The following is a 26712-nucleotide window of genomic DNA, read 5'->3' as shown; positions in this document are numbered from 1 at the left end:
GAAGTTACTGAATTCAGCATTTCCTTAGTAAAAGTTCTAATGTTGGTTGGCAGTAAAGATAGGCTTGTTATGGTTATGTATGAAGCCATGGATAAAACTCACGGTAATAAGATTGTGCAAGCATATCTAGGAGATTGTAAAAGAGACGGACTGGTGACTTCAGTGGCCTCCATGGAACAGCCTATTATGTAAAATCTTGCACAGATGTATTCTGCCACAGCCAAAATGAATAAAGTGAATACAGGGCCACTGGACTGTATTGAGACATTAATCTTCAACGTTAAAAGTTACAAAAGAGTCTCATCATCCATAGTCACAAATAGCATTTTCATGTCTTAAATGGCGAGGTTTTTATCGGCTATAATACAGCAATACTGAAAAAAAATGGGAAAAACAAGGTAACATTTTTTTAAAAAAATTAAAAATATTAAAAATTAGGGAAAATAAAAATTAGAAAATGGAAAGAAACAGTTTGACATTAAGAAAACATAAAAAAAGCCTAAAATAAAAGAAAGAGAAAAAAACATGTAAATGTGTTTTTCATTTTGGCGTTTTTTTGCCGTTCTATTCAGCTGACTTAATTTTCGAGTTTTTAATGCATTTTTACGAAAAAAAAAACGTGTTTTTTGTGACTATGGTTCAAAGTCGACATGCAAGACATCATTCATAGTGAGATGGAAAAATATGATAATATCATCATAGTGAGATGGAAAAATATGATAATGGCCAAGGTAACATGACAAGAAACAGACACAATCACCTGAAACATGACAACAGTGAATGCAGGTATATTCTAATGAATCTTTTTGTTTAGTCTTTCACCTTTGTAGTTTTTTTCCTATTTCTTTTTTTCTCATATTGTGCTATTTATATGCAAATATGGGAGAACTGCTTAAGCTTTTGCAATTAAAACTTCCAATCAGACATGCAAGGCAAGCAGATTAAAAAGGGGTTTGAATGCTTTTCAACAAATTCACATCAAGGAGAGGGAACATATTTGAATATGAAAGATAAAATGATGTTGTTTATGTTTAATTAATATGTGATTGAGAAACGAGTAATAAACTAATATACAGTTATAAGTTAATATACTAATATATATTATATAACTATTTCATATGTGTTCATTATTTTTTCACTTGTTCAGGGAACTAGAGAAAACATCAACAGGAGAGCTAGAAAACAAATAAATCCTACAAGCTTGGAGCACATTGATGTATCAGATACATGGATGGAAGAACTTGCTGCTATATCCCAAGAGGAAGATGAAAAATTAATTATCATCATAAGAAGAGGATGACGAGGAGCTTGTATGTTGGGGATGACAGAATTCAAAGGAGAAGAATCAGAAGATGATGAATGATAATTTGTTATTCATATTTTGTACTTAACAAACAAGTTTCTTTCCTGATGTCTAAAGTCTTATATTAAAGTTTAAACTAATGAAACATGCCATCTTGGATCAGAAATTGAGAACTGCTAATTCATTACTTTGTTATGTTTATGAATGATATTTTTTTTTCATTAGGAATGGTATTTTTCTTATTCCTCGTATTTTTGGATTTTTTCTATTTTTTGTATTCACTAAATTTAGGAAAAAATAAATGTACGCTCTTTTAAGTGATGTCATATGCTTATGGTCAGACTAATACATGTCACGTCAATGACATCATGCATTTTAGAACATTGTGAAAAGCTATTGCTTGTGTTTGTCTTGGTTTTCTGAAACCCGAAAAAGGGTTTGGATGTTATCATGCTAAGAATGATAAAGTACATGCAGCTAAAAATGTAACTCTCCGAAAACATGAAAACAGATTTTAAAAATTAGCACCTCATGATGACATCAATTGTCTTTTCTTGTTTGATTCATTTATGAATAATGATAGTTATTGTGATGACTAATATGTTCAAGAGAAAGAAAATAGAAATGACTTAACTCTCAAATCATGAGAAATGATGATAGTTATTGTGACAATTAATATGTGAAAGAGCAAGAAAAAAGAAATGACTTAACTCTCGAATCATGAACTGATCTAGCTTAAAGGGAACATCATAGGAACCTATGGCTTACTGATAGGAATATAAATGTCCCTCAAAGTACTTGGTAAGATTTCCAATAAACTGAACCTAGCCAAAGTTCTCAAACTAGTGAATCTAAGCTCAAAGTCCAGATATGATTAGGAAGACTCCTAGTAGGTTTGCCCCATATGAAACTTTTTTACCTAGCTAACTCTTATTTTAAGCCAACAATCTGTGAAGAAGTTGAGAGTATCTTTGAACAGGAAGAAGCTATGGGCAAGGAACTTGAAGCCCTCAATAGAACTAGAGCATGAAAAATACAAAACCTGCCTTCATGACAAGGTCACTGGATGTAAATAAATATGCACGATTAAAATGAAAACTGATAGCTCTCTTGAAAAATATAAAACATTATTAGTTACGAAAGGCACCCAAAAATATGACATTGATTATGATGGGACCTTTTCATTTTAACTTTGTAGCTAGAATAACCATTCTTAGATGCCTTATTGTTGTCTCAACAAAGAGAGGGAATATTTTCACACTGGTGCATGCCTTCACTAATGGAAATTTAAATAAAGAGGCCTGTATTGATGTACCAGTAGAAATGAGAACTCCTTCAAAGTAAAGTTTTTTTTTTTTTGCCTCAAATGATACTATATATGGCTTCAAGCAAGCACCAAAACATGTTCAGTAAATTTAACATGATTATGATATAATATCATTTTATATCTTGTTTTCCTGGCACAACTTTATTACTTAAGATTTCAAGTGCAGATATTATTATTCTGATCGTGAATTTTTGATATTTGTCAAGAAAAACAAACTTCACAAACTAATGCCCTAAAAGAGCTTTGCATATGAAAACTCAAGGGCAATATTTGTCACAACAATCTTTCACGTGTCTCCTTAGAATATCAACTAGCAGATGTATTTACCAAGAGTGCTTTGTTCACCTAGATCGCATTTCCTTCTTGGCAAACTTCTGGTCACAGTACTCTCTGTTTGATGGACAATGCTAAAAGCTTAAAATATGTATATAAATGTGTATGCGTCTAGGTGTGTGTATATTGGGTATAATATTAATTTTCTTATTCTTATATTTTATTTTCTTTATTTTTCTTTTTCGTTCTCTCATGCTTATACTGAGGCATTTTCAATAACATACAAAATTATTTCTTTGGCCTTTGGACATGGAACACCTCTGGTGAAGCATTTGTGCTTGAGCATTGGGACCATAGTGGAAATTCTGATGAGTCGCCTCAGATCATCTAGGAACTGGGTCATGAATCAACATTTGACCCACATTTGCACAAGTTTACTGGACTCAGGTATCCTCCTGCAGATTGCAGAATCACCAAGCTGCTCAGGATCACCCAAGTCTAGTATGATATGATTTGTGATAATATGTTTCAATATCAGGTATCTAGCACCACCTTCACGACTAGGCATTTTTTGTTGAACTGGTCCATTCACCAATAAAAAACCCTCAGAAGCTGAGGGAGGCTAAGATGGAAGGTTGACAAGGGAGGGTTTAGGTCCTCACCCATTCCCCACATTGTGTGCTCTGCAAAGGTCACCTGCGCTGGCCATCCACCAGCTACGTTGTTCAAACTCATCACATCCTCTCTCTCTCTCTCTCTCTCTCTCTCTCTCTCTCTCTCTCTCTCTCTCTCTCTCTCTCTCCCTCTGCATGTGTCTGTGTGTTTGCATGCTTCTGGTATGGCCTGACTCAGACAAGCTATCAAATCAACTCACTGACTTATCATTGTCTCTATGAATCAAATGGAAGTTCAGCATACAACTTCATTTGGTTCTCGAGGCTTTGTTAGATTACCATCTAAGCCCCTTCTATTTTTATTGATAGTGGAAGCTTGTTCGTCCTTCACCCATGAATGTAGGCATATCATAAAATTATATCTGTTGCTTTGCTCTTTTATTTTGCACGCTGAAATTTTCATTTGGTTATTTTGTATCTATTTCTTGGACGTTTGCTTTCATTTACCCACATTTGATAATGATGGACTTCAATGTTCCTCTGGTTTTAAAGCTCCAATAAGTTTTCATATTACTTGGCCACTTCACCTATATATAACCAGAATGTGTACCAATTCCAGGCATAATAACAGCATAGGCAGCTTGAGTGTTCCCTACACAAATTTGTATGATAATAGTACTCAGCAGTAAGTGCAATTACAAGAACATTGCTTCTTTTATGCAAAGAAGAATCCCAATAGCAGGGAGAAATTAAGCAGTTAAAATTGTGAGAAAAGAGCAAACCATTCCTAGATATCATTATTTTATGATTACTGATATTTGAAAATTATTTGGAACCAGCTAAATACATACTTTGAGATGCCAAAGACAAACTACAGCTTCAATTTCAGAAAAGTCCGAGAAGATAACAAAGCTATATCTAGAAATAAGTGAAAGTTTTCAAATAAATTCTGACAACTCTTCCCCAGAAGCAGCAAGAAGGAAACTGATTATTCTCAGAGACAAAATGTTCGTGATTAACCATTAAATGGTGCTATCCCAGTTGACCTGATATGATTTACAATGATCATTTGGAGCATGTGCAAACCTGGAGGTAGATACTTGTATCAAATTGGCTCTTCATTGCATATTCATTGTAGACAGAAGCCAAAGATGGAACTGTAACCTGTCAGCACTCAAGGTAAACAAATATAATATAGCCATAGCCACAAGGTATTACTGATATTTACCCAAAAAAAAAGTCTGCAGAAATTGAAGAATAAATACCATGATAATTCCAAAATCTTGGCTACAGAAAATACTGTGATATTATCATAATATAAGAAATTCTTATTCCTAGATACAAGTGGATAAATTTAACTATTATTTTTTATGTTTTTTTAGTTATAAATTATCTAAAATTTTTGTCTCAGAAAAGTAATCCAAAAAGAATCATCAAGAAAAACCTTACTGAGAAACACCAATGAATAAGAAAAACCTGCTTTTACTTGAAACCTTACCTACAGCAACCAAACCCTTCTAATCCATAAGGTGCAACAATCTAAAGGAGGACCCAAAAAAAAGAAAGATGAAACAACACATAAAACAGAGTTGACCAACCAATGCTGCATACAAACCCCATATTTCAATGATTTTACACAGGAAGAAAAACCTGCATGGCAACCATGTCACAGCTGTAGTAGATATGATTTATTAAATAAGGTGGGAAAAGAATAATATTATTACTGTTATTATTCTCTCTTGCAACAACTGATGCAGCTAAAAGCCTTGTGAGGGGTCACTTACAAAAATCGCTGTGCATAAATATGCACCAGTAGCAACTGGTAGTCCCAATGCAGTGGTACCCTCTGGAAGCGACCGAAGCTGGTTGACAGAGATCCCAATAAGCAAGAGAGCAAGAGCCTCCCACTGTTTCAAAACAATCATCATAGTTAAGGGAAGAAAAGCAGAATGCATGAGCGTTAAAGGCATTTTCAAGTGTCATGAACATAGGCAGCAACGTCAAAGTTTATATAACATTAGTAATAAAAATAGGGAAACCAATTGCAGCAGCATATTTTTGAATTTTAGCTTTTAAGGAAAAGAATTTTCATGTATAGTAGATAATCAATTTGGTTTAAAAAAAAATCATTCAAAACTTTGGAATGTTTACCATAGTTTTTCCATGTAAGCACAACAATATAATCAAGCGAAACCCTAAAATTATAATTCAAGTGATCGATGAAGTTTGGCATATGCATATACCCACTTTAACCAATAGGATTGTGTAGTTATGGCAAGAAAAGCAAAAAAAGAAAAACTATTTAGAACATAAAATAATCAATCTGAAAAACAACAGCAAGAACGATAAGGGCAGTAAGTTCTGGATGCCCAAGCATGTCACCCAGGCATGTATTCTAATAAGCACCAATATTACCATATATCTGTTTCATCCAGGTTTAATATCTACCAAAAAGTTGCTAGGTTCAGGAATTAGGAGATCCCAATATTCCAAAAATTTAAATGATTAAAGCCTTAAATCTGCAAAAGGAGTATTATATTTTAACAGCTTCTTCATCACTTTCCCGCCCAACAATTTTCATCTTCCAATGGTGCCTAAGTAACTTGTTCACCAACAATAACATTGATATTGGACATGAATATGAAACATGAGGAGCCATGCACAATAGCTCTTGAAGAACTAGACACACGCACCTGGCTATCAGTATATGTGTCAGTGCTTGCACTAATGTGACTCAACATTGTTTCCCCACAAGTTTTTCAAGTCTCTCCTCAACTAGCACCTTCTGCTTAAAAGTGTCCTAACGACTACATAGTTCCCCCAGGTAAGAATTTCATATCCAACTCTCAGATGTTATGTGTCTCAACCAGGACACTACATGAGGAGATGTCAACTATCATGTCCTAAACCTAGATACTTCATGTCCAAACCTCATGCAATCCATGCACACTGCAGCTGACATTGAAGTTGGATGACACTAGTGTTTGTGCAGTAAATGGTGTTTGACGTTTTCTAGACTAAGCATGCAGGATAATGTTATCCTTGTGACTAATTATTAACTCATTGATTCTGAAACTATTACCAAAATCCAAACCTGAATCACAGAGAACCTCCGCTTCATTATAATTTTCAGAAGGACGGCAATGACCAAAACCTGGGAGAAAAAAAGTTAAACAAGATCAGTTGCCAGTAATCAAGATGGCGTATAGACTCTACAGGATATCCAAATGGAAAGTGCATAGCTAAACCATGGATGCAATAGGTAAACTGGTATCTTGTTTGAATATAGCTCTGACAGAATATATGATTTAACTGGACAAAGTATCATGCATAGCGCAGGCTGCAAACACCTGGATCTATTTGGCTCCTTACCCTCATTGAACATAACTTGTAAAGCAAACTACTCACTTAAATCTCTCGGATATTTGATATCTTAGTCTACTGAACTCAAAAGGACCATTAGGATTCTAAATTTCATGAGCCAGGGATACACTGTTAAATCAAACAGTTGAGCCTTCCATTGGATGTCAGATATAACACATAATAGCCATTCCTAAGGAGCCCCAGTTAGCTGTCAAAGATAATGACAGGTTCCCAACAGAGCACAACTGATGGATTAGGTGCAAATGTTGGCCATGATAACATTAACCTTCACACGTTTGGAAACCAGAAGACCCAATTCAAGGTCATCTCAGGCCAACATGCCTATTTTTTTCATATTTGATTAGTTCCAAATTTCCAGGTTAAAAGGCTGCTAGATGGGCATGATGAAGGCTCCACGTACCTAGCTAGACAGGCAACCGTGAGGCATTCAAATTGAAGGATACCAGGAGCCTGGTGCGCATCACTTTCCACAAGGCCCAAATGTACACTACCTAGAGCATGAGGAGACCATGGAGCTTTAACCAATGTTGTAAAGTAACGTAACGTGTACAGGCCAGGCAAATAATTTAGTACATAACATAGAGTAATATAACATGTAACATAAAAAATTGCAATTTTTAAATATCAAAAACTCATGAAAAAATTACAAAAGCATCATTATAAATAAGAAAAATGCTCCTGCAAAACATGAATTGCATAAGTAATATGAAAAAGTAACAAGTGCTGCCAAATATAAAACACCACTTTAGTAAACAATAATTTTCATTTCAATTAAACAAAATGTGTTCATCAAATCAACTTGAACCATAAATTGAGAGTAGTCAAGTACATAATTCTAAAAATCAAATCCCTAATAACGAAGCCCTTAGAAGCTGAGACTAATCTAAGTAACAATGAATATCTATCTGCAACAAAGACTGGATCGCTCCATTAGGTTTTTCTGCTCTGCTAGGTTCTCATATTTCACTAGGTTCTCATGTTCCACTAAGTTCCTCTAGATGTGTTGGTTGTACAATTGATTATATTGATGTCAGTGTTGTGACACTCCCATCTCCAAAACCAAGGACTATCATATCAACCTAGACAGTCATCTAGATGTTCAAAATAAGAAACGGTATTTCAATGACGCAGATTGGGATTGTATGTGTTATTGACGTTAGTATTGTACGGTTGTACCATAGTCACAAATATGGTAAATGGGTTTTAAACAGTGAACTTATTTTCGGCTATTTCGGCAAAACTTAAAATCTTGGGAAAATCTCAGGAAAAACCACCCATTTTTTAGAAAATAAAAAATCCTAAAAATTAGGAAAAAGTAAAATAAATAAAAAAACTAACAAAAAAACATAAAAAAGTAAATTGATAGAAAAATAAAAATGATGCTTTAGTAACAATAAAAATAAAGATAAATTATTTAACTTAAGGTTTAAACTTTAAAGCAAAAATAACGTAAAAATAATGAGAAAAATAGTATAAAAAAACTATAAAAAAGCAAAAAATTTGTTGTGAAGTTTTTTTTTTGTTCAAAAAAGGGGAAAAAGATGGGTTTTTTCCGTTTCCATTTTTTTAAGGTTTTTATGAGGTCTTTTTCGAAAAAGACAGGTCTTTGGTGACTATGGTTGTGACATTCTTATCATCCAAATCAAGGACTATCATCTAGATGTTCAAAGAAACAGTATTTCGAGGATGCAGATTGGGGTTGTCAATTGCAAACCTTGTGCCTTGAGTAAACACCCTGATCTCATAAGTAATTTGTTTACAACTTTTTACGTAGAGCATTGTCATGCAAATTCATGACAATACAAAACATGAAGTACCATCTTGATATCCAATCACATATAAACGGACCTGTGGAATCCACCCTTTATACATTTGCCACAAAAGGCTTGTTATGGTTCACTTAAACATGTCCACCCAACAATATTGATGTACAAGATCATCATGACTTCTAGCCAATGCAGCCATGCTCAAACCTAAAGCAAACTATTAAAAAGAGAGAAAATATTTACAATATTTTTTAAGTAAAAATCTACATTAGAAACAAAAGTATTTTCAAGAGGTAGAAATATATGCTAATAAATACAAATTTTATACCGTTCATGCGAAACAAGTTCCCACACATAAAGAAGTCCTCTTTATCAATGCAAAGTCGATCTTTCACTCACAAATTTCGCCTCAGATTTGATGTTTTCCTCCTTAAAACAGAAAAAACTTCCCCACAACTCTGAGGGTGTCTAAGAGTTGTGCTCAAAGGTGTTTTTAAACCTAAAATCTGAAGGAAAGAGATTCAGGTCCCCTTGAATTTCTACAGTGTGCCATGTGATATTGGCAGTAGCACGCCATTTTGCATGAATGGCACCATATTGTACAATATTATGCAATATTGGTTCATTCATAGCCACAAATATCGCAATATTTTCGAAAATATCACGATATTAATGAGAAAAATACAGAAATCGATAAAAAACGGTAATATTGTGATATGTTGAAAAAAACGTTAAAATGAATTTGTCACAATTTTATCGAGATTTTTTCCCCTTTTTCATTTATTTTTTACTTCAATTTCTGTTTTTTTTTTTTCAACCTTTGTTTCATTGTTTTATTTCCTCTTGTTTTAGGTATTTAACATAACCTCCTAATTCCTAAATGTAATACAATACTTATTAGTTTTTCATTTCTTGTATTTTTACCTATTTGATTTTTTATTTTTTTAAAAAACTCCGAGATTTTCCCAGAAAAATGACTTTGTCGATAAATACTCAAGAAAAATCTTGCAGATAAAACCCCAAGAATGATATTTGTGGCTATGGGTTCATTACTGATTACACTATTATGACTCACTATATGGGTCTAACGAATTTCCAAAAGTTACATCAATTAATTTACTTTCTTTTCCATTGAATCATTATAGAATATTAGCTTGTTAATTGTAAATTTTGTCGTTTCTGGACAATTATATATACATACATGCACACTAAGTATGTATATATATATATATATATATATATATATATATATATATATATATATAAGAAAATTGAAAGCAATTGGCCGCCTCTATGGTTGGATTTATTTTGTGCCACTAAAAATAATCACAAAGTACATTCTGCCGCTAAAGACCATGTTTAAACAAATGGTTGTTGCAAATGCACTTTTTGTTGCAACACAAAATAAAAAAATAACCACCCAGTCAAAGTAAGGTTGGGCATCAGGTTGGGTATCCGACGGGTACTCGGTACCCGACATGACTTGAACCCAAAAAAATGGCATGAGGCCAGCCCAATAAGTTACCAGGCCGGCCCCGGTGGGCCCGATTAAGCCCGGTTCGGCCCGATAATTTTTTTTAATAAATATTTTATTAATTTTTATATATAATTATAATATTTTATTATGATTAACTATATTTATACATTATTTTATATTAAAAATATATATTTTTAATTTAATCAGGCCAAGCTCAGGCTCAGGTTTTAGGTATCGGGCCAGGCCCAGGTTTCAGGTGTCAGGCCGGCCCAAGCCCGACTCCTTATCGGGCCGGGCCAGGCCAGGCCGGTTTGATGCCCAGGCTTAAGTCAGAGCTAGCCAACCTATGTCACATGGACTCTTCAAAAAAAGGGGCAGCACCTGTGTCGACACGATGCTGGTGCTGGTGTGGATGCATGTCCAGCTCTGACACAGACCCCAGGTCCCCAACAACACCCTTTCTAACGCATGTTCAAAAATATTTTCTATTCTTTTTTTACTTCTCTTTCTCCCCCTCTTTTTCTTTATGTACAGTAATAAAAGTTAAAAAGATGACTAAGAAACAAGCATTCTAATTATATATATATACACACCTCACTGCACCCCCGCACCCACATTTTTTGGGATATGCCGCACCCCGCACTCATGCAACAATGCAGCCAACTGATTTCAATTCTTTTATATATATATATATATATATATATATATAGCATTGCCAGAAATGTCGTGATATATTTGAAAATATCGCATTAGTTATGATAAAAACAAGAAAAACGGAAAAACAGCAAAGTACCGCAATATTTTCAAAATAAAAACTCAATTTTATCACGTTTTTTCATCACTGTTTAAACCTGCAGTCAAACAGGGGCAGTCTTGGCATTTTTTGAAAAAAAATTAAAATTTTAACCTGCACGTGCTCCATTTCCTTTTTAAAGGGGTAGTTTTTGTAAAGAAAAAAGTTCTAAAGGGAAGTTTTGATGATGGATTGTTGAGAGAAAAACAAGGAGAAAAATGTGTAAACCAATATTAGATGATGAAAACATTCATCACCTTTTTCTCCATCCATCACGATGGACTGGACAGCCCTCATCAGTGAGTTAGGTACTCTGGATAGCCAAAGTCACTATTCCATTTTCCTACATATATTCCAAACACTATAAGTTATTAAAGGTACAGTTTCATATGCCCCGATATATAGAAAAATTGAATATGCTATCTGGTTTCTCAACATATATCCTATTATAATACAACAAGAATTTTAAAATGCAGGAAAAGCACATAATGATAAAGAAACCCAAGTTTAAATCAGAGTACATGAAAGTCTACCTTGAGATTGCTGAGCATCTTCACAGTGGCAGGGTTAAAATACAGCTGCAAACAACAGCGCAACACCTAAATAAGTGAAAGAAAAATAGGATAAATGATGCAGAGATTGTCAATGATTGTACAGCTATGCACTATGAATTTGTTTACTTTTACTTTACTGAATCTATAGGAACCAAATTTGAAGGATAAGAATGCACTGAATAGATTATGAATTTGTGATTTCGTATAATAGAAATTGTACAAACCTGCATTATGAATTTTAGATAGTTATTGATGGCATAGAGAAGGGCTGGTACAGCAAAGAGCACATTGTTACGAGCTGCCTAAAATGGAACATGCAGATTTCCTATAATCAGTAAGAGACCACCATAACCCTGTAAAGGAATCTCAAATACACATAAGAAATTTAAGAAATTTAAGAAATTTAAGTTAACAACAGTGCAGACATTCCATAGCCTGTACTAAAGCATTGAATTCTTGAAGAGATGCCTTAAAATAAAGTGGGACAAACATTTAATAAATATTTTAAAGAAAAATCAAAAGGAAATCTCATTTAAAATAACGAAACAACAAGAAAATATCATTTTCATGAAACAAAATCAACACATTCGGACTACAAGAATACATCCAACTTGTGAAGTTTGATCAGCACGTAAGCTAGATAAGAACATTTTGTACAGCAATGCAAGCTTCCATTTTCTTTTTCTTTGGGTTCACCACAAGGTACTCCTGTTGGAGGATGTAGCGCATACGTATATTCGCCTATTTAACTTATAAGCTCTATAAAGCCTTGAAGTAAAAAATGAGAACCCTAGTTTTTTTCTTTTTTGGCCACAGTTTTTTCTGCATCAACCTCCTCTTCTCCCAACAATTTCTCCATCATTTTCAACTTCTTAGCTATCTTTTGGTTCTTAGATTTAGGTCAGGTTTTGTGGCGGTATTCAGACTTGTTTGTTCATATGGGTTTTTATGTGCTTGTTTGACAAACCACCAACTACTCAGTGGTGTGGCAACTAGCCCCAGGCATAAAAGGTCTGACTGGGTCAACAAGTCAGTGGTTTGGGCCCATGCATACATTTGGCTTTCTTACTCATTTTTAAGTAGGATCAGCTTTAGAAAGTAAGACTAACAACCCTTATAAAAGTCGGAAGTGGGATATGTTTCCTTATTTTCATGTTCGCCCTCTTATGTGTGTATATACACACACACACACACACACAAATATAAAATAATGTTGAAAACTAAAGAAAATTTTGAAAATGGGAAGATATTGTAATAATTTTGAATATACTGACAAAATATATTTTATAGTTATATTATTGCAAGAATACAAAATACAATGAAAAGCTAAAAAGAAGATATGGAAAATGACAAGATAAATGAAGAATTAGTTTTTGAACTAATCATATATGAAAAATCTCGGGAAAGTTGTTCTTCTCTACATTTCCCACTTTTCAATTGCAGACAGTTGCAAGGGAGTCACAATCTTCCAGTTTCCAGTTCCAACACATTTTCCACTGGGTTCCTTGAATGGGTAGCAGGTTGCAGTTGCAACCCCAGAGAACTGCAATTTCTTCTATGCTGCTTATACTTTTCTCAAAGGGTAGGGAATTGAATCATCTGAATTGGTGTTTTTTCAAAACGACAGGACTTTACCCCTGTTTTTCATTGTTGCTTGTTCTTCAATTTTGGATGCAACTTTATCCAAAGAAACAGTAATAATTGAGTGTGGAGAGGCGTGTGTCCCTGTCAAGGGAAGCAGTGTTTATTGGCTGCTTTCTAACAAGTTCACCTAGCTTTATGGAAAATTTATGCACCTTCAAACTTCAAGCATCTTTAAAATCATATTGATCACCAATTTACAACCATTTGTATTGGCTCAGAGCAATTTGGTCTCGATCAAATCAAGCTACTGGGCTACATGGGCTTGTTGTTTCATGAGCATTACTGACAGTCATTGTCATGGCATCAAATCAACTTGATCTTTGAAGGTAGGGAACCTTGAGTCAGGGCTAAGATCAGGCTGAAATATGTAATCAACGAACAATAGGTTACAATTCCTGAAGCATCCCTTGTTGGTCCCAAGGGATTGAGGAGCTAGGTTGGCCCAATCGGTTCAAGTTCAAGGGTGTAAGCTGACCTTTTTTTTTTTAGGGCAAGAAGGGGTACAGGAAATGTCTTGAAACAATGTCCAAGTATCACGTGCTACAATGCTGAAGTAACTCATACCCCACCCCCATGAAAAGTCCAAACAACCTTTAACAAAAGGGTACTTGTACCTGAAACCGACATAAGTGGTAGGTAAAGAATACCTAGAAACAAAATGTAGGCTTGGTGAGAACAGTTCATCACGCAGAAAAGGATTCACCAAGCCACGATCGCTAACTAACACTAAGATAATTGAAAAGAATTGTCTTTTTTATATAATATCTCTGGTACCATGGGCCATGTGCAATCGACTCGATCGGATATCACTTTGCCAATCATGTGTTGAAAATGAACTAGATTAATTAGTGATTATTACCTAAGTACAAAGATCGTGGGATGAGTTGCTATCTCCAAACAAATTTTGCAGCTTGTAAAACAAAATGCTTCTCATCCCTAACAAACATGATTGTGGAAGGAAAGAATGGTACACCCTCCCATTAAACATGTACCTCGTGGATGACAAGCATCACATGTCCAGAAATCTTGGTGATTTCAATCATCATCAGGAAAAAAGAGAACAAGACCTTAAATTTGCCAAGAGGAAAGGCAAAAAAAGGTGAAACTAAAGTAACACCTTCCTCCATTCCAACACCACCCCCCCCCCCCACACACACACACACACCGCGCCCCAACCTACCCACAAAAGTAGGTGTGAAAAAAAAGCAACATATCCCCAATAATGATGATCAATGATTTAGAACAAATTATTAACTAAGAACAGAACTACAAGGAATGATGTAATTGATATACTGAAAGATGGTAAGAAAGAATTGCAAATTGAATGTAAAGCCTGCATAAGAGTTGAATCAACTATTACAATGGAAATGCATTGTGGAACATAGGCATACTAACTTGGACAAAGGTAGAGATTGAAAGCAGAGGCGTCTCTCCCACTTTCTGGTGCCTAGCCTGCAGCAACAATGTGATTAGTAATGTACATCTTCCAAGTGCAAATTTGTCAAAATACAAAAGCCTAGCATCTATCTCACATTGTGAAATAGACTTTTCAAAAATATTAGATCAGCCATGTCTACAGATTGCAGCACAAACATGGATGTGGATTCTGCACCAACATGACTAGGTGTGGGTCAAGAAGTGACAGCTGCAGTCGACCTGCAGACAAAATCAACCTGACTATTTTGTTCTAATTCTAGACATGGTCAACTGTGACAAAGTCCAAAAAGAGCATTTAGCATAACACTAAATTGTTCTTCGTTCATCCATGTGCTTCTATGCATGCATGCATGCCCATGGCATGATCTATGAGATCTGTTGTTGCTATGACATCAGCACCCATGCCTCTACATATGGTGACATAGACCGTCATATAATTGCAGTTGTGCATTCCACAAAAGCACACCTGTCAATGTGAGGCATTCTAACATCTAAATTGATCTGCACTAAAAAGGATAGCATGACAACCATAAATTGTAGAAATTGATAAAAGCAAGAATAATAGTAAGTGAAGATGAGAAATGAAAATAATGTATAGCATATGCTATTAATTTGTAGTTTGTACTTAAAAATCCAAAATAATCATTAAAATGTCAAAATAAACAAAAATACATAAAATATTTTTTTAAGAATGATTTCTGAAAATGTTATGAAGATCTATTGAAAAAGTCTGATATTTTAATTTGGCAATATTTTCAAGATATCCCAAAACAAATTTCCTTTTTGGTTTCATTTGTTTTGTCTCCTTTAAGCAATGTTTTGAAAATATGGCTGAAATTGGTGACAGTGCTGCAAACTGCTAAAGAGCATCTATACTATCTTCACACTGAAATCCTTAAATTGTAGTTTGGTAATCTCTTGGCTTATACAGCAAATGCTTCACTACAGCAACCAAAATTTAGAGAGAAAAAAAGAATCATTTGTACACTTTTTGGTGGTATCAAACATCAAGTGGCTCACCATGTTCTACGAATAACAAGAACACAAATCTGTCCAATATCCATTTTTTCAGGTTGCATTAAAAGTTTCAAGAGAACAAATGAAAAGCATGACAATGAATAACAGAATGAGAAGTACCTGGATTAAGAGCATAATAATGGCAAAAAGAACTTTGGTAACTTCCGTCAAGAAGTTCACACTTATAGGACTAAACTTGAAGCGCCCATCGACCTTGGACATAAAGACTAAAACAGGCTGCAATAAAGACAAAACGTCGGAACAAACTCCAAGAATGCTATCAGATTCTCAGAATCAAATGAATAGGCAATTCATGTAACAAATAGGAAGAGTATAACCATTGTCACCAAAATGACCATGCAACAAAGTCTAATCTCAGAAGATTCTGAATTACTGATTTTTTCTCCAAATAACTAAGAAAATTAAAAAAAACATCAAAAAACTAAATTTTCCAAAACTAGCTGCAATGTACATGTAAAATTCGTGCTCAATGGTTTTCCATATTGAAATGTTATTGTTTGACTAGATTTTCAAAAGCTTGAAAAGTTCAAAACACAAATATACTTGATTACCATAATAAGTTCCACATAAACTAAAATTTATAGATACTGCCTAACATAATATTATAACCTAACATATTACCTGTAGGCCAACCAAGATACAGTCGCCCACAACCAACAGAACATTGAGGGTTCGAGATTTTGATGATAATTTGCTTCTATGATTGTCATATGCCCTTGAAATGGTCCTAGTAGTTGGGGGAACGCCCAATTTGGAGTGACAAACACTGCACTCCACAACCCCATTCATTATGACAAATTGGCCCTTCAGAAAGTTAGCACCAAACTACGTCAAGTAGCTATATATGAAAATTCTCCACCAGAAGTATGAATAATCATAATCATGGCCCTGAATCTGCAAAATCATACAAAAATTATAGAAACTCATAAAAATCAAACTTTTACAAAAAAAGAAAAGGGTTTCTCAAAATAGGAGAAAACAAAAAATGACCAAAATTAAGTATCAAACATTATTCTTTGGAACAAATCTCACCTTCTCTTCCATTCATGAAAGAAAAATTATTCTTCAGAACAAAAGGGTGTGAAAAGACAAGACAGAAACAAGTACCAGTCACAGCAAGCCACACAAAAATAATGCTATGTTGCACAGGTGCCAATGCAGGTGCAGAACAGGTGCCAAATAATTCAAACAACTTGGCCGTGGGGACATTGCTATATATATACATACATATATTTTATCTATATATATATATATATATATATGACTGTGAGATATACCCGGGAGTCTGTGTCTTTGTGTGTGTGTGTGTGTGTGTGTGTATTTATGTATTTATCATTGCAACAAATAGTCAATATATTGAAACAACATACCATAAAAACATTTGTGATTAAAGGATAAAACAATTGACAGCATAAAAGAAAATACAAAAAAAATTAAAAGGTTTAGAAAAAAGAACAATATTGATCAGTTAAAGCCACTTATTCCGAAATTGGACAAAAAGGTGCAAGACACATGGATGGTTGACCACACCTAACATGGTTTTAACTTTTAAGTTTTAAACATATCTGAACCTGCGTCTTGAAATGACGGTGTGGCCACAGCCACCCTTTTTATATGTCCATGTGACATAGAAGTGATGTCTACAAGCTAGAAAACAATTATCCAAAACACAGAAGTGATTTCATTAAAGTAATTTTTAACTAGCTTTTTATTAAAATATCAGCTTATCTCATATCAGATCATATTGGCCACATATTGGATCAGCAATCTGAACCTCCAGGTTACAGGATGCAACTGATCCACAAACACCTAAGTGCAAATTATCAATCTGCTACAACTAGTCTAGTATCAAAGATCACCTGTGAGTGAATACCTCATTTTCAAAGAGATTTAATATATTGAGGAATCGGTCCTTCATTCAGTTTTATGCTCATTGAACATGTTTGAGAATACAAACAAAATATATATATATATATATATATATATATATATATTATTTATTTATTTATTTATTTATTGGGTGCTTTTGTGTACACTGTGAGAGCTTGCTTGCTCGAGTTTGAGTGATTGTATTAAGTTATTTTAGTGGGGAATTTATAGTGGATATGTAACACTCCATGTCATACACAACTAAACACGAAAGGAAAATAGATACAGAGTATTTTTCTTTTGTTTGTGCAGCGGAAGCAGAACAATCACACACCTATATAGTTGATGTAGGCCCGATCTGTCTATTGCGTATAGATAACTTGCCTCCGTAATTAATGCACAGCACGATCTGTCCTAGCAGTTAATGTTGCTAATGAAAAACGCCTATTAATAAAAACCTTACTTTATATATATGTTGGAGAGTCGCGGCTCTCAAGCCTTGGTCTCAAGCACTATAAAGTTGTACAACTATGTACAAACAAAAGTGCATAGGAGAAATGTATATGACATTGTCGCATTACTTCCCAGCAATCCCCCATCCTTTCAGCCACCCAATCAACGAGCATCATCTATTACATAGTGAGACCTAATGAAGGAAGATAGTCATAGTATCAGCACAACCACTGAGTACAATGAAAATTATAACCAGATCTTTGGTATATCATTTGAGTGTAGAGTTTATGTATTGTATTGATTGTTAAAATAATAATGAGTGAGTATCATCGCTGGAAACAAATTCACTCCAGGTGATAATACTCAAAGCGTAGTTCAAAGGGGTCACTAAGTTTGGTTTGTCGATTTCAACAGCATTCCAACAAAGCAAACTCAATTTGAGTCACATAGTTAACTGATCACATCAGTAATAGCAGTAAAAGGAATTAAACAAATAAATAAATAGATAGACAAGCAATTCACAATAGCATGATTTTCAATGATGCATACACACGCACCTGTTTGAGTAAGATCATATAATGCCACCCATTTTGTCAGAGCATTTAAGGCAGACCGCTGTGCAGCTTATGGTCTCAAACACTAAGTCACCGGGAATCTAAGTCACACGGACTCTTCTATTTTACTGCCGCACCCAAGTCGCGTCGAGCCGAGAGTGCATGGAAGATTTGTACGGCTCCAACTCGCACCCGAACCCAGTCAACGCGAGTTTGATGCGGTCAACGGCATCAGACTATATTTGTCGGTTTGTCCATTTCTGACACGCACCTGACTCGCGTCAAACTCGAGTCGGGTGCAGTCAACCCGCATCCGGTCTAAATATGTCCTATTTTTTGGTATTATTATTGTATACATTTTAGCATTTTATTTTAGATGTTTGTTCAGTTGTTCTTGAATCTACCATAAATAAGGCTGGGCATCGGGCCGGGCCCAAGTCATATCGGGCCTCGGGCTTCGGTCAAGGCCCGAGGCCCGGCCCAGCCCGATTAATAATGGGCCGGGCGGGCTGAGATGGGCTTCGGCCCGGCCCGTTATTGAAAAAACTCAGACACAACGAATGCAGGAGACAACACAATTTACAGCTTCAGATGATGAAACACCATGGAGTATCAAGTTCTTTTATAGGCACATTGATAGTTTACAGACTGAAGACCTTCACGGCAGCCGGCACACGGTCACCGGAGAAGGCAGCCGATGGCGAAGGCGACGACCGGAGGAGCAGCCGATGGGCGAAGAGGAGGCAATGCCGCAAATGCAATCTCTCGAGTCTCGACGGGCGACGGTGACGACGGAAGGTCGAAAAGTAAACCCTAACTCTCTAAGCTCAAGTTCATTTTTATTTAACCCTAGGTCCCTAACGAGTAACGAAGTTCATTTTAAAAAAAAAAAAACAACGGGCTTCGCGGGCCGCCGCCGATCAAAGCGGCTGGCCCGCGCCCGGCCCGTTAGTTATCGGGCCGGGCCGAGCCCGGTAACTAACGGGCCGACTACTATAAAAGCAAGGCCCGGGCCCGGGACCGAGTCGGGCCGGGTACCGGGTACCCGGCGGCGGCCCGGCCCGGTGCCCAGGCTTAACCATAAAAATTTCAAAGTTCAACTAACAAATATATATTGTCAATTGTGTACATATGCAGTCGTGCATATATACTTTGCAACTGATATAATGATATATTATCATGCTATAAACTTATAATATATAATATAAACTTTTTTATATATGCATTACGTAGCCGACCGACTGTGGTTAGTGTTGTTCTTTTGAAGTTTTAATTTCAAATTGTCAATTTGTTCTTCTATGATTCTATCAAGTTTTTATGTTTTATGTTAGACATATTACTAAATTACTATATATAATAATATATGTTGTTATGATATTTTACTATGCAATACAATTATGCAAGTATGTTATATACATTAATAACTAAATTGTAATAATAATATACACATGCTTATTCTATTATATATATAATAAATTAATAATAATAATAATAATAAAACACCTTCGCCGCACCATCGCACCTAAATTTTTTGGGATGTGCCGCTCCGACACCCGCACCCCACACTCATGTGACATAGCTGAGAATATTTGCATAATTTGGGGTAACCACTGCCGTGACTCCACATTCGTTGAGCTCAACTGCGTTATTGTAGTAACAGCATCCCACTCTCGCTGCCTCATGATGGGGATGAGCTCCTCTAAGTAGCCCCGGGAAGGAGAACTTTATCAATCCCCACATTCAAGAAGGTTCCACTCACGGGTCCCCAAACCCTTTTTATATTTTACAGTTGGGTTCGACTCTTGATAGTCGCAACATGTGTCAATCTCAGACTTTTCATTTCCGGTATACTGGGCAGCTCTCGGACTTTCCCTTATACCATCAACTTGGATACTGAACTCTAACTTTTCATTTCCGGTTATTGGGCCACTCTCGGGCTTTCCCTTATACCATCAACCTGAAAATATAAAACTAACCTAGGTTGTTGCCCACATCAAAATGATAACTCAGGCCATGAGCAAACATTGCATAAACTAAAGTAAATAAACAACCATCATACTCGAACAATTCAATGTATGAGCATACTTTCACATGTATCATCACTACCCGGCTTACATTCTCAATTGTGCTCATCTCAGAGCTAAAGCACAAATCGTTAAACAACTCACTCTTGGAACTCAACATCGAGCATGTATCATCAACACAGCTCGAGTTCCCTATATGAGTGTGGCACGTGATTCCAAAATCAGATACAACTAAATAACATATATGTACGCATGAACATGTATTCAAAGAATCAAACAAAACTTGATTAACTTAAGTCATTTGTTTAAACTCGCAACTTAGTTCAAGCCGCTAAATCTCAACTTTGCCGGTCTAAGCAATCTGTAAACCACGTGATGAAACTAATTATGTATTATGATTCATCAATGTTAGATAAAACTTTGTGTAGTCAATCACCCGCCCAGCTTCATATCGACCTTGGGCGCGGCCAAAAACATAATAGGGTTTAGGAACTTCTAGGGCTAAAACTGTAATTCATAAATTGTTTCTGATGCCAAGAAGCTGGATGTTACAGGATATCTCAACCATTTGATGATCATATCTCTCCTTATCCAAGTGACAATGGGCTATGTGCTAAGTAAATCTTTGCAATTTTTTCCTTTTCGCTGAACAGGTTTAAATGAGTGTCCTATATATTATTTGAATTAGTTAGAAATTGATAGCTCTGTCTCATATGCTTTTTCTTCTTTACACTTTACAAATTTGGCATACGAGAAGTGACAAGATTCAAAATAAAAATCAAAACAAAAACTTAGAAGACAATTGCAGCTTTTAAACTTTCACCTGTGGTGATGTAGCTTTCATTCTTTTTCATCCTATATAGTATACAAATGTTCTTGTATTTAAACTTTTCCTAATATATAAAACATGTTTGATAGTAACTAAATAGATTATTCTTTATTGATGTATTTTCTAATGCCCCACTTTGAGAAATTCAGTCCCGTATTGAACATTGTGAGAGATCTTTAAGGATTTATAAAAAAGTTACTTAAGAGATGGATTGAGTTGGCTTTCATCCTTTTCGGGGCTGGAACCGAAAATGATAAGGGTCAGTTGGGATCCATCAAACCAGGAGTTCAAACCTGGTGTGGCAGTGGGTTGGGTTGTTCCGATGGTACCAAAACCGGTTTAACACTCGGGCCGGTAGTCCTACACCTATAGACACATGTGCCTTAAGAAGGGTGGATTGTTATGTCTCATTCGAACAAGTTTAGTCTCATATTGAAGATTATGAAAGTTCTTCAATGACTTATAAAGAGGTTACTTGAGTGATTGGTTGTCCTAATCCTTAACCTTTTTGAGGTTTAAACCAATGCTGCTAAAGGGAAGGCTGAGATCCACCAAGCCGCAAGCCCAAGCAAGGTGTGACAGTCGGTCAAGTTGTTACGTATTTGATATCTTGCTGAAGCAAAAATTTCATTTTCACGAGATTGCACACTCAGTCAATCATTTAACTTCTTTGGAATGTGAATCAGCATAAATGTATGCCACTAATACCACAGCTGGTTCAAAAACAATGTAGAAATTCTTCTTTCTTTCAATGACAATAAAGAAAAGGTGCACGGGCCTTGAAGGATGCGATGTCAAAATACCCAAGCAACAGTATATCACCTTTTTCCATCTAAATGCTTGTAAAATGTAAAGTAGTTTGTTAAGTGTTAAGTTATTCAGATAAAGCAAAAGCAAGGAAATATAGTCTATAAGGGTCTCCAGCAAGCAAAAGAATATACATTTGAATGGAAGTAATTTTACTACTCGGAATGTACATTTCACGATATGTAACAGAAAAAGTAGCAAATGTAGGATAGAAATGGAGAAATAAAAAAAATAGACATGGCCCATTTGTGAAAAGTTGCTAAAAAAAAAAAACATGCCAGATGATATAGAAAGTATACAAAATGCATCATGTAAACCTCTTAGTAAGAGATAATGAACAAAAATTCATTCCCACATACAATTTGCATGTCAACGAGACCAAAGTTGCATGTTACAACTCTTAAACTAGTCGCAAATGTTGAATAAGTTACAAACCAAACCGATTACAACAAAGGCGCATAACTACCAGAAGAATATTCATTAAAAAGAAAAGGCAATATATCCACAATAGTTACAAGAAAAGCAAGCAAAAGTGAAGAATAAAGAACAGCCCTGTTGATGTCAAATCAAAATCTTCAATTACTAGTGCCAAGAAGGAGAATACAAATTGCAACCAAAAGTTCGTAAATCGATGAAGGCATCAATATGTTTTATGATGGAAGCAAAAGTAAAATATAAACACCTGATCAGTAACCAAACGATGATCACACCATCATTTTGGCCAACGAAGTTATCCTAAGGAGCCAGAAGCTAAAACGATCCCTCCCGATTCCGCCTGGATACAAAGATCACCGAAAAGTCACCTGATCTTAACCGCTCGAGAGCTCGACCGAACCAAAAACCCACCAGAACCACCAGCAATAGGCCGCTCGCGAAATGCTCGACAGAAAGACGACGAAGTTTCGAGAATCAGACAAGGAAAAGGAACCGCTGCGCGGGAAAAGAAACGGCGATCGCAATCGGTGGTTCAAGGAATCCTTAGAATTCCGTCTGTTCTTGAAAACTCTGCGGGCGGATCTCGATTTTCCTTCGCAGCCCTATAGCACAAACAACAGAGGTGTTGACTGTTTCTTCTTCTTCTTCTCTGTCGGAAGAAGGAAGTGAGGAAAAAAAAAATATAGCGCGAATTATCCGAAGAATATGCATAGGTGGGGGCAGCGGGGGCGCGTACTTATATTGGCGCCACTCTCCCCCCCGTTCATGCGCACCGGCGTCCTCTTCCTTGAACCCCCCCATATTTCCCTGAAAACCCACCAATTCCAGACCAATTCCTAATTCTGCAATACAAAAGTTATCCTTTTCTGAAAGAAGTGAAACCCTGCCTTTGTTTAACCTCAAATTGCTGGTTTCAAATATATCAAAATCATTGTCTTAAGTGTTAAATTATTTCCTGCCATTAGTAGCAAATCCAATGTTGTTAGGTGTGATGAGGCGAAGCAAAGGGACATGATGCTTCACTTCACGACCGTATATAATATCTATAAAATAGTATCAAAAAATATATTAAAAAAGCATATTGAACTCTGTTGATCATTGTTAATAGCTTGTAAACAGTTTCTAAACTATTATCTTATGACGCTATACAACAGAAAAATCAAATCAATTCAATCAAGTGAACATATAGACAATCAAAAGAAAATTAGAAAGATTATACTTCTCTTATAAGAGACTACTTGGAGACACAATGGCACAATATAATGAAAATTAGAATCTTGCAACAAGAGTGAAATTAAGTTGTGTCAAAAAGCAAAAATGCCAAGAAAAAAGTGACAGAGCGAGAGGCGAGAGCAGCCCTTATTGCAGCAAAGAAAGAGAAGGGAGGGAAAGGACTGTCGGCGGCCTTCTCCCGGCGCTTATCAGGTGCCAGAATTGATCATCCACGCTTCACTTCTTGATGCGTAGGCATCATGACAGGGCCGCTTTATTCAATCGCTTTGGGGCGTTTTGCTGGGTAAAGCAAGTGGGGTGGATGATAACCATGGGCAGAACCATAAAAAATTGACCAAAAAGGAACAAATTTGTAGATTTTGCATACACCTTTGTGGCCAAATGATTATTTTTTTATTTTTGTGTTGTTAAAAATCATAGCAACAAAATACGACTGTCAACTGCTGGGTCACGGTTTTCAACAATGTACATATTTTTGCAGTGATTTTTAGCGATATAAAATTAAAAATAATTATATACATATATATATATATATATATATATATATATATATATATATATATATATATATATATATATATATATATAACTGACAACAATGAAAATTTTGAACCACCTGAAATTTTAACAAACAAATCACATATAGAAAATTGTCTTTGATTTGCACAACGAAACAAGTTTACAGGTCAAAGAAATAAAACATAGAAAAAAAGTTTATCCCAAATGAGTTTTTTAATGATGGTCTAAAAAAGTCTGCAATTGGGTTTCTATCAATTTTGTAGAAAATCTGCATACTTTCACACATAAAAAGCAGGAACTTCTTAAGATAATTGGATTTAATGTTACTGCGTATCAACGATAACGTGTATATATTTTATACAGTTGATATTTAAATTTAGTATCTCTCTCGAAAAATGTAGTTCGTTTTCATTTTTTTTTCTCTAACATTTTTATTAGTTCTTTTGCGCGTTTACTTGTGCTAAAAATTTGTGTGCGAATATGTAATTATACATTTTATAGTTCTAAATAAAAAAATACCAACAGTCACCGGTTGTTATGTTTCTGTTTGGAGGGGAAAAAAAATGCAGAGGCTTTTAATATTTTGGTAACTCGAGATATTATTTTTTTAGTGTTTCTCAATGAGAATTAGCAAACATTGGCAATATAATTTATTAATTTTGAAAGCGTAAAAACAAGAGGAGTTTAATTTATGAATGCAATTTACTTATAGCCATATTGGCGAACATGTTAGACATTGATCCATACATAATTTATTGCTTTTACGAAAATAAATGTTGCTAAGAATACATTCAAAGGAGCACTTCAGCTGTTTCAATACTATTTACCTAAGATTGCGTTGAACCATTTTTTTTTTATTTTGAGGAATATTTTGCGAATCCAACTTTTAAATACACTATCAAACTCTAAGATTTAATAATTATGTGAATGTATTCAAATGAGGAGCTTGACTCATTTTGCATTCCCATTCTCAAGTGGATCGGCCAAGAGATGCTAGTATCAGATCTGGATCAGTTTATTGATTAAAAAAGAGAAACAAACAACAAGTATGGTAAAAGAAAACAAATTGGGTCTCCACGAATTGGAGATTTGATACGAATCTCGGTCAAATTATCCAGTTCGATACGAATTTTTCTAAAGCGTGCCCGTTGTTTGTATATGCTATTTATGATTTCAGCTACTGAAAAATTCAGCTCAATCAACTCATAAAGTGCTGAACTTGGTTTTATGCGTTATACCGGTGCACAAAATTTTGTTCATCATTATGGTAAATGACGAAAATGTCCTCAGCTCACATTGAAAATTGAAAAAATAAAAAGACTATAAAGGACATTCCTTTTTAAAGAATTACCAAAATTTCTCATTTGTTCTTTAAAACGTATATAAGTTGCGCACTAAGCTCACTCTCATAGGCAAGGGGGGCGCCTAGGCTATGCCCCTATCCCGGCCAATAAAAAAAAATTTATATTGAAAAAAATAAAAAAAAAATTTAATTACACCATATATTTTTTGGATTTGAATTCAGTTGGCCCTATTCAGATTCAAAGGTTGGACGGTCGGCCCACCTGGTACTAAACATAATTTAGAAACCTAAGCGCTATCTGATACAAACCTTGTTATAGGAGGGAGGCTCCTTTCATGTCTCTCCATAACATACAAGTCATCCTCGGTGCCGATTAAGAGGATGTATTGGGTATTAGAGAACACTTGTCACAAGTTTATCATCCAAAAATAAAGGTATTCTGGTTAATAAAAAAAAAAATTCTTTTTTTCATTTTTCTTGTTTGGCATTTCTTCTCCTAACATAAGGGTCATTTTGGTCTTTTGCACCATGAACGTATAACTTTCTTCTGCGTATGCCACAATTGCATGTATTTACATATAAGTCCCTCTCTTAGCTACAAACTTGTACATTTGTGCCCTCCTTTCTTAAATTTTGTGCTGTGCCACCGGTTTTTAAGGCGTGAAAGTGCTCGGTCCCCTTTTTTTGGACCCACAACTGCTGCAAGTGTGATATATAATGTAAAAGTCTAAGAATGTAAATCTGTGCAGAAACTTATTTTCTGATACATTTGAGCATATCATACATGTAGTTGACAGGATATGCGTGGAACTTATTAAAATATGGCAATGTAACGAATATGTTGGAGCAGAAAAAGCAATGGAGAAGTTTCGCGAGGGCTGCCCACAAAAAACCAGTGCGTCCTGGACAGATTTCCACAGACAAGACATATCCAGATGCGTGAAAAGTGGTAGTAGGTCAGTTATTGTGTGGCCGCACACAAGGCAGAGTCAAGGTAGGCCCTGCATCCGCTTCGGCTCCATTTTTTTTTATTAAATAAAATTTATATGTAAATTTAAAAAAAAATCACTTGTTTT

General features: G+C 35.3%; 1 protein-coding gene across 2 annotated transcripts in view; it reads right to left on the bottom strand.

The window, feature by feature from the left end:
- LOC116250068 (CMP-sialic acid transporter 3-like) overlaps nucleotides 1-23332 on the bottom strand; it is a 31019-nt gene extending 7687 nt beyond the window's left edge. The window contains exons 1-10 of one of the 2 annotated variants that reach the window (XM_050076680.1): nucleotides 22829-23332; nucleotides 17943-18125; nucleotides 16232-16504; nucleotides 15710-15826; nucleotides 14531-14587; nucleotides 11716-11793; nucleotides 11471-11515; nucleotides 6612-6671; nucleotides 5302-5424; nucleotides 4604-4681 (exon numbers count right to left, since the gene is read on the bottom strand). In XM_050076680.1, the coding sequence (XP_049932637.1) occupies nucleotides 4604-4681; nucleotides 5302-5424; nucleotides 6612-6671; nucleotides 11471-11515; nucleotides 11716-11793; nucleotides 14531-14587; nucleotides 15710-15826; nucleotides 16232-16399 (726 nt within the window). In that variant the 5' untranslated portion in view covers nucleotides 16400-16504; nucleotides 17943-18125; nucleotides 22829-23332. The remainder of the gene's footprint in view (nucleotides 1-4603; nucleotides 4682-5301; nucleotides 5425-6611; nucleotides 6672-11470; nucleotides 11516-11715; nucleotides 11794-14530; nucleotides 14588-15709; nucleotides 15827-16231; nucleotides 16505-17942; nucleotides 18126-22828) is intronic. The other variant, XM_031623433.2, reaches the window with a different exon arrangement.
- Nucleotides 23333-26712: the final 3380 nt, after the last annotated feature.

The sequence above is a fragment of the Nymphaea colorata genome, chromosome 3 (genome assembly GCF_008831285.2).
Source record: "Nymphaea colorata isolate Beijing-Zhang1983 chromosome 3, ASM883128v2, whole genome shotgun sequence".
Lineage (NCBI taxonomy): Eukaryota > Viridiplantae > Streptophyta > Magnoliopsida > Nymphaeales > Nymphaeaceae > Nymphaea > Nymphaea colorata.
This window is presented reverse-complemented; position numbering and strand designations above follow the sequence as displayed.